Source organism: Fragaria vesca, linkage group LG1, assembly GCF_000184155.1.
Source record: "Fragaria vesca subsp. vesca linkage group LG1, FraVesHawaii_1.0, whole genome shotgun sequence".
In the NCBI taxonomy this organism is placed as follows: domain Eukaryota; kingdom Viridiplantae; phylum Streptophyta; class Magnoliopsida; order Rosales; family Rosaceae; genus Fragaria; species Fragaria vesca.
In genome coordinates this window covers 10,818,614-10,828,281 of record NC_020491.1, presented here as the reverse complement: position 1 = coordinate 10,828,281, position 9,668 = coordinate 10,818,614, and the positions used below count along the sequence as shown (strand labels likewise).

The following is a 9,668-nucleotide window of genomic DNA, read 5'->3' as shown; positions in this document are numbered from 1 at the left end:
ACCCTAGAAGCTGGGACCCCTAAAGACGCCGACCTGCAGAGTAGAGAGGGCAGATGAAGTGAATCGAAGTGATATGGATGGCATGTTACTTCAGGTTAAGGTTGCAGAGAGGAAGTCCCCGACGCTGCTGCATGTCCAAGTTGGCTACTAACTGCTCTTCAAACTTCAAGGTGAGCTTGTTCAACTGAATTGTCAGGAGGACTGGGCACGTGAGTCCAATTTGGTGTTGGGAATATCTATCTATGACAGAGCAAGTTGCATACAAAGTTGACATCGTCTTCCTAAGTTTATTTTGTTTTGAAATTTAGGTTTATACGTAAAACTACATCATTTTTATTTACGCTTAAAAATGTGGTAAATAGTTGCCGTTTTTTTTTATTTTATATTTAAAATCGTTAATTTGTGGGTCGTTGTTTAAATGACAATTTGTTACATACGAATAAAATTAACTGTAGTTTAGTAATTCAATCACAACTCCTCGAATTATAGATTTGCAACAGACTGATTGTATATTTTGGTTTTCTAATTTCAAATCTAGATAGATACATGTCTTACTAAATGAACTCTCTCAATGTACATATATGGTTAAATATTACATGAAATAGATAGTTCCGTTAAGTATCTTAACGAGAATGAAGTTATCTATTTCATCAATTCATCAAAACAAACGAGTTAAAACTCATGCTCAAATAATTCCATATTCTAATATTACAAACCATTTTTTCTTGTATGATCGACTAAGGTAACCCTAAATTCGAAACTACTACATATCTTTTGATACCACCGGCCGCTTGGGAAAAGGTGGTATGTCGTCTCAAACACTTCTCCTATTTCAAGGGAAACCTGCTTTTAAGCAATTCCACACTACTCCCTTTCCAGCATCAAAACCCAAAAGTAGAAAGATCCGAAGTCCAGAGTTATCAGTTATGGTTGGTTCCAAACTTCCAAGGCTTAACATGCGGTGCTCAACAGACCACACACACCAGACCCAGATAACATTGTTTATATCCCACAAAACGTGCCCACTTGAGGAGCCAAGCATCATGTTAAAGTCTCTCTGCTGCAGATTATAACAATATAACGTGACCTCGCCTCCCTTCTGTTTCTCTTCTCATCTCTTCGGATTTGCTTGCAAGAACTGCGCGCGCAACTTGGCTCTGATGCGGCTGCCCACTGGTTTTGCCTTTGCTTGGTTTTGGGTGGTTTTTCACAATTGGCTCTACCAGTTTGGGCGGGCAACTTGCATATCCCGGCCGTCTAATTCTTATTCTTTTATTATGGGAGTGTCTGAAAATATCTTGTTTAGGGTTTATATTCTTTTCTGGCGTTGGAAGTTTCAACAAGCCAGGGTACTCCTACTGACCACAATTATGGGAAGGACAAGTTGCAAAGGCTGTTCTCAGGCTGTATAGAAAAGAGTGGAAGTGTGGGTGTGCCCTCACGAATAGGAAGTTAAATACAACCCTAGTTGTTCAAACGGAATGCTTGAAAATGGCTTGTTACTCAAGTAATGGTTCATTACGACTACACTAGCATTGAAATATCATCGCATTTCTTTTTCGATTGCTTAATTATAGATAAACTATCACAACAAGATAGACTTTGCCGAAGCTAAGAACGGACAAACTATTTTGGATGGAAATTTTTTTTACCGATCTCTCTCGAAAGAATAGTAGTACTGGGTACATTTTAATAAACGTGGAAAGAAAAAAAAAAATTGTATCCACAGTGACTTATCTTCAATAGAATACGTTAATACTATCATAATATTAGATACGTTAAGATATAAGACGATATAGATAAACCGAGAAATCTTTTCTCTAAACAATTCAAATTGTCTTATTTTTAAGAGTCTTGATTAAGATAATGGTTACGGGTACCTAAACAAATTTAGTCAATAACACTTGGAGTTCGGTATATTCTTTCTTTGAGCAAATAAAAAAGAGACAGCATTAGGAAGTAAGCTATTATCTAGCCTTGTACATTTGTTTGATTCCAATATAGTTGCGGTGGTTAGCATTAGTGTTTTACGCAATGCTTTGTTTACTATTTCTAAGTACTCTGTACCCATTTGAAGCAGCCCTATTTTGTTTTCTCCTAAAGCGCATGTCAAATTACACCAAATTATAAATAGATTTCCATATCTTAGTCAATCTACACCTACTTAATTAAGTGTGGCATATGACATTTCTTTAAGCACAAGTGTAGAGAAGAAGGTTGATCGATCTAACAGTTGTGAGGAAGCTGGTAGATGCAAACAAAATTGTGTCGGTTTTCATTTTTATGTTGGGGAAAAATTTAGAAAAACATGTGCCCATATTATGTGAGTTGGTTCACACATGTCACATGTGTTTCTCAGTTTCTGGCCCCTTCTCTATATCAGCTTATAAATAAATCATTACTGCCCCGAAATTGGTATGTCAATTCTTTTTAGTGTCAAATATTGCATGTTGTGAAATGCAAGCATGTCTTTGTTTACATTATATTTTCTGTTTTTTTTTTTTCATGAGGGAAAGGGACTGAAAGGTGCATTGTATTTCCATACCCAAATGAAAGCGAATGAAGAAAAATACCTAATAAATCAGTTCATGTAATGTAACGTTAGGCCACAAGAGTTCAATGCATTTCTTTTTCTTGAAGTAACATACAAGCTGCCCTGCCCTGCCCCCTACCTTCTTCGAAAACAAAAAGGAGAAATTAAGAGAGATGCATGTTTCGCATGTGTTTCCATGATAAATCTCGTGTATTGTACTATGATGATAAACGGTAAACTACTTATACGAGTTAACAAAGTTATGATAATTTAATCAATTTAACGATTAAAGATATATTTGAAATTTACGACTAAATCCGGTTCATTATTATGCATAGATTATTATGTGATCATTCTTTAATAATTAAACAATATTTTCTTGTGCTCAAGTAATCTTTGATCCGTTAATTGCGATATCATTTTAGTATTTATTTTTTTGAACTAATTTTAGTTTACCCCCATTAACTTTAGGTCGATCATCATGTTAGTCCTTATTCTTTCAATTTCATCAAAAACATCCCTCAACTCCCAATTTTCATCAGCCGCGCATGTCCAAACCTCCAATCTCCATCAAATTCATCTGTCAAGTGATGACTTGATATCAAGAAAAAAGAAAAAAGAAAAAAGAAAAAATAGACAAATTACATTCAATCCCATCAAAATTACTAAGGTTAAGGGGTTGTGATGAGAACGAAGATGTGTATCAAAATGGGGGGAAAATGGTCCGAAAGGTAACTTTCAGAATTTGACTTTCTTCTTGATATCAAGTCATCACTTGATAGAGGAATTGGATGGAGATTGGAGATTTTGACATGCGCGGCTGATGAAAATTTAAAGTTGAGGGGTGTTTTTGATGAAATTGAAAGAAGAAAAACTAACATAATGATCGACCTAAAGTTGATGAGGATAAACTGAAATTAGTCCTATTTTTTTATACAGATATCGCTTTAGTATTCAGTATTCGAACATATGTTGGATACGGTGTTTAATTACCAACCAGCAAAAATCATTGAATCTCGATTAGGGTACGTTCCCCTTTACACTCTCAATAAGCAAAAAATCTCTCAAGATCAACACATACGAACCACGTTTTGAGTGACAGCCAAAATAGGAAAGCAGTCCGAAATTTGCAAAATATCCTTACCTATCACGTGCTTTAAAGATGCCAATCATCTTAGACCAATTACCAATTTTCTTTTTCTTGGTAGGAAATTTCTTTCGAAATCTGCTGCCTCTATAAATAGCCATTGTTGTCTCAATTGGCTGCTCATCAACTCATTCTGCTTATGTTTTCCTCCTCTCAAAGAAACTCAAAAAATTCAATCTCATATCAACCATGGAGTGGATTCGAGGTGAGCAGCTCGGCCGTGGAAGCTTTGCCACCGTCAACTCAGCAAAACCTAAAAACCAGTCTTGTAAAACCCCACCATTGATGGCCGTCAAGTCTTCTGAAGCCTCCTTCTCTGCTCTGCTCAAGAACGAGAAGCAAGTCCTCAACCAAATCGGCTGCTGCCCACAAATCATCCGATGCTTTGGAGACGATCACACCTTCGAAAACGGCATGGCGTTCTACAACTTGTTCTTGGAGTACGCCAGCGGTGGCTGCTTGGCCGATCAGCTCAAGAAAAACGGCGGCCGGTTGCCGGAGATAGATGTTAAACGATATGCTAGATCAGTTCTTAAAGGCCTTCGCTTTGTTCATTCAAAAGGGTTTGTTCACTGCGACGTAAAGCTTGCGAATGTTCTTGTTTTTGAGAATGGCGCGGCGAAGATTGCCGATTTCGGACTTGCCAAAAAGGCGGGACCAACCGGAAACAGAGTTGAAGTCCGGGGAACTCCTCTGTACATGTCGCCGGAATCAGTGAACGAGCAAGAGTTCGAGTCGCCAGCGGATATTTGGGCTTTTGGGTGTCTAGTGGCGGAGATGGTGACCGGGAAACCGGTCTGGAATCACGGGCAGGGCTCCAATATGTGCAAGCTTTTGATGAGAATAGGAGGAGATGAATCGCCGGAAATTCCAGAGGAGTTGAGTGAAGAAGGTAAAGATTTTCTCGGAAAGTGTTTTGTGAAGGATCAGAGGAATAGATGGACGGCGGAGATGCTTTTGGAACATCCCTTTGTTATTTCTGATGACACTGTTCCATTGGAGGAGGATGTTGAAGACGAGTTGTACTCATCTCCAAGAGGTCCTTTTGATTTCCCTGATTGGGTTTCAATGATAAGCTCAGAAATTTCACCTGAATTTTCTGAGTTGGCGGCAAGTGATTTGGATTCCAGCTTTGATTGGTCGTCGGAAACGAGTTCAAACCCGGCGGCCGTTCGGTTGCGGCGTCTGGTGACGGATGAGACACAGGATTGGTCAGTTTCCCGGAGTTGGGTCACAGTCAGGTGATTAACTGGGGCAGAGTAGAAGCAGAGTTAGAACAGAGGAAGCTTCAACTTGATATTTCTTCTTTTTTTGATTGACTGTAAATATTGGGTAGACAAAGTAAACACAGATGATTTTAACAGTCTGGTCTTACTTTGGATGGTTGAGTGGTTCTGATTGGTTCCATTGGTGGGTGACAATACTGTACAGAAAATTTTGATACACTGAGATAACATTAATCAATTCAGATTATTTTCCAGAAAGTTTGCAGAATTTGATGTATGTGTTAGGTAGGCAACTTAGGCTTTACTGCTTTAGTGAGGGAAGAATTCTTCTTGTTCTTCTTCTCTTGACTTTGAAAGTTCAAGGATGGCTTCAACTCTGTCTGAGCAAGTGCATGAATATGGTGATGGTAGTTCTAAATGCCTAACTAATTGTGATGACATATTTTGACCTATTCGGGTGAGGACCCAGATTGCAATTTCTACTCTTGTTCTCACTCATGGCTAATTTGATCTTATGCATAAATCAGAGAGAATCCTATGAATCATATCTGCGGTGGAGTAATATTGAACACAATTTATGGTACGGAAATAGAACTTAACCAGCATAAGTTAGTGATTAACATTACCCTTTTTTTTATTTTAATAATTGCAAATCTACACACAATTTATGGTACGGAAATAGAACTTAACCAACGTAAGTTAGTGATTGAGGTTACTCTTCTCTCTTCTAATAATTGCAAAACATAAGATGCAGAACACAATGAAGCTGTAATAGTTTTGCTAATCTATAAATTTTGAAGAGAAATTAGATGCAAAAGTGTTTCATTCAATATTCATTTCTTCACATCTAACACTTAAAATAAGAATCATGAATGCGAGTATTTGATACTTGATATGATCTAAAGTATGACAAGAGTAAACAATAACACAAATTGCATTGTTTTTTCCTTGTATAAATAAGAAGTTAGTTGGCATGCCAAAGAGATAATTCTCATCCTTGCATCAGTGTTGCTGTATTAGAAGAATGCATATTAAACAATGACTCGAAAAATCATTAGCAATCTAAAGCATAATTGGCGGATCATTGGGAAAAGATTGTCTTTGAAGGCTAATCTTTTTCTCTAATCGTTTTAAATGGCATTCTCATGTGCTATATAATAATGCCCATAATGCTCTTGGTTTTTCTAATCAATTTAGCTGGAGTTTTTGTTGAGAACTTTGGAATTTTATTAATATTGACCAGGTCGATCAAACGTTGATCAAGCAGGCTAATTGTTACTCAAAAGCAGTCTAAGCAGATAATGGTTATTTAGTCCAATTACAGAGGTTGTTGGTGGAAAACGTTAATGTTCAGTACGTAGTGTATTATATATTAATTAGCAGATACCACATGTGTTTAATTATGTACTGTTTACTGTACAGTGGTAAAGTGGTAAAGTAAACAGTGCCGGAGCCAAACTTTAGAATCCAAGAGTGCCGATTCTAATAAGATGATCACAAGTAACTTATAATACTTTCTTACACAAGTATCACTTCATACCTGTGTAAGATGATTACAAGTATGAAGTGAATTAATTAGTTTCAAATAATAATATACATATAGAGTAAAGAACTTAAGGGGTGCCATGACCACTTTAAGTTTGTGCATAGCTCCACCGTGGTAAACACTAAATAACTTTAAAACCGTAAAAAAAAAAACACAAGATAACTTGTACATGTTACATATCTAAGAATTTTTAAGCTCAACCACCAAATATGGTTGAGTTATTTAATGGAAATCTCACGATCCGGATTTAAATTCTGCCGATGCTGATTAAAGATTAAAAAATTTTGATATAATTGAAAAATGTTCTAACAAGATCTTTAGTAGAGATTAGTCACGGGATCCAAAAAGATTTTTCAGGACACTCTGCGCATAAGTCATAACCAGCAGTCCAGCATTACATGCAAGCAATTGCTGAGGGCACCCATTTGCTTTCCTCGTTTCTCTCTTTTCCTTATGAAGGGCAAGAGAATGCGAAAAATTGAAAAATTGATGGTCATCTTCAGTTTTGAAGCTAGCAGGCACAATGCTTGTTTATGCAGTAGTCAGATTTGAAGCTAGCAGGACTTTAATTTGTGATTTTACTAATCATGAATCTATTAACATGTTCAATCTATACCTACTTAATTTAAGCGTGAAGATAACGATTCTTCAAGTGCAAGCGTAGGGAAGCAGGTTGATCCAGCAGTTGAAGGGAAGGTAGATGCAGAACATATTGAGTCGGGTTTTTATTTATATGGATGATGGGAGCCTTTCATCCATGTGTTAAAATGAGCATTGTATATATACTTCTGAGAAAGAGATTGAAGGCACATTGTATATATGCTTCTCCAACTATATATAAGTGAATCAGATTAAAATGAGCATAATTAGTTGGCCGGTGTATATAACTGGGAAAATAGTATTACACATCCTATGTTGGTGATCAAATTCAAGTCATGAGCAAACGATTTCCTTTTGTTAAACTCATTTTGCTACGTTTTTATGATCATCTCATCTGCGAATTCATTGGCAGGTTCATAATAAATCATCATCTCCCACTATAACAATAATAAATCATAGTTAGTATTGAATAAAAAGAAATCAAAATAAAATAGACAAGATACGTACGTACAAAATGTAGAACATAAGCACTATAATCTCACTGTTCCTGCCTAGAGGACTTGCTTTTGGGAAGGTATTGTACACTCCTTACTAACTAAATTAATCTTTGTGCTTTCAGGTGGATAGGAGTAACTTGTTCACATATTTGGGATATTTCATGCCTCAGTCAACTTCATCGACTAGGTTTTATGTCCATAGTGATTATTTTGTGGGAAAAACAAATCGACTTCACTATTAAATCAAGCGTCAATGTCCAATATTCCATTATGACTAGGAAACTCATATTCTTGAACCTGAAACCATTTCAAAAGCAGTGCATCACATAGAATATACAAACCGATTCTTCAGTTGTACCACCAAACCAAACAAACAAAACCACATTCCAGAAACTCCATCCAATTCTTCAATTGCACCACCCAACACCAATCAATGTCATCTCTATAACATCAGTCAAGCTACACAACCTATTGAAAGCAGTAATCCATCTTTGATTTGGCAAACACTTGTTCATATTGACATATTCTCATAGCATATGACTCAGTTGCTGCATTGAGACATAAGCTCGCATTGCCAATGCTGAAACATTTCCTATATATATGGATGCGCTTTCTAGTGGCTACATTGGGCAATAGATTATGTGCTTTCTAGTGACTATGTACAGTGTAGAATACATTGTCTGGAGCTGCCGGAGCTGCCTGAAATTTATGTGATCACATGATTATATATATTATAATTATGCAGATTAGTTTCTCCCAATATCTAAGTGTTAATTCTACACAAAATAGGAAACACACACAATATTGATAGTTATTTTACAATAACTCATGCTTCATTTTTCATTTGTTTTGATGTATCCATGTTCTGAGTCTATTTTTTGTTAGTACTTCATACACACTTCAACTAATTGTGATCATATTCATATTGTGCCATGATCATTCCGAAATTCATACCAATCTTGACACAGTTTAAATGTGTGACAACAATATTATGAAAATAATCTATCATACCAATCTTGACACAATTTAAATGTGTGACAACAATATTATGAAAAGAATCTATCAATTTTGTATGACTTCGTACTTTTAATTTCGATATAATTTATGTATCAACCCAAAAATATTGAAATGCTTTGTTATATCATTTCACAGAAAAACTCCAGTCATCTCGATCAAGGTGTCCACTGAATCCCTTGACCAGAATGAGATAACTCCTTCACCAGTGGTGAGATCATGGCCTTGTTTCTTATTGATCGGCCCAGAAGAGGTAGGAATGGAGTGAAATAGGAATTGTAACTGAAACTTCAGTACCAAAGCTATTCAACCACCTAGCTACACCTCTTTTCTATTTGACAAATTTTACTTGTAATTCCTCTTTTCAATTTGATAAATGTCTTTAATTAGTCTAGCTCATCCATATTACAGAATTCCAGCATTGTCTAGTCTGCTTTATGATTCCTCCACAGGTCACAGCTAATAGATCATCCTTATTCGATCAGCCTCTTCCTTTTAATCTTCAAAGCAACTAACTCGCCGTGTTCGCATACTTCTCCAAGGGCCTTTTGAAATGAGGCTCCAGCCAAATCGAATCAATTTAAAATTCTCAAGCTCAGCACAAAATACTTTATTTCTCTTAACAAGATGCATCATCTATCACCTTGCAGAACTTCACTAAAGAAAGTGCAGGACTTGACCCAATGCCATGAATGCCCTTCAGCAACAAGTTACTATTGTTATGTCATCGATCATCTAACCCGAGAAGAGTGCACAAACAACTTCATGTAGAACAGGCATAATTCTAGGGCCAAACTTAAAAAGTATAAGTAGGATGTAGATTTATTAGCTACTGCATATCTAAGTCGTCGGTGACGCTCAACATCCACCACTTGCAGCAAAATATATAACCGCCGGTGGAATAGCTTAAAGAGCACAATTTTTGAAAGACTTGATATTGATAATGTTGCTCATCGATCAGCTGAGTCGCCTCAACTTATCGATTGATACTTCATAGTTCAGGTAACTATCTATATCCTGTATAATTAACATGTTGCAGCTAATGGAGGATATATATATATATATATATATATATATATATATATATATATATATATATAGTTAC

General features: G+C 36.3%; 1 protein-coding gene across 1 annotated transcript in view; it reads left to right on the top strand.

Moving 5' to 3' along the window:
• The first annotated feature begins 3,869 nt into the window (after positions 1-3,869).
• The window catches only part of LOC101291755, a 31,512-nt gene continuing 25,713 nt past the window's right edge, over positions 3,870-9,668 (top strand). Inside the window, exon 1 of the mRNA XM_004287978.1 lies at positions 3,870-4,921. Coding sequence (XP_004288026.1) covers positions 3,870-4,921 — 1,052 coding nt within the window. The remainder of the gene's footprint in view (positions 4,922-9,668) is intronic.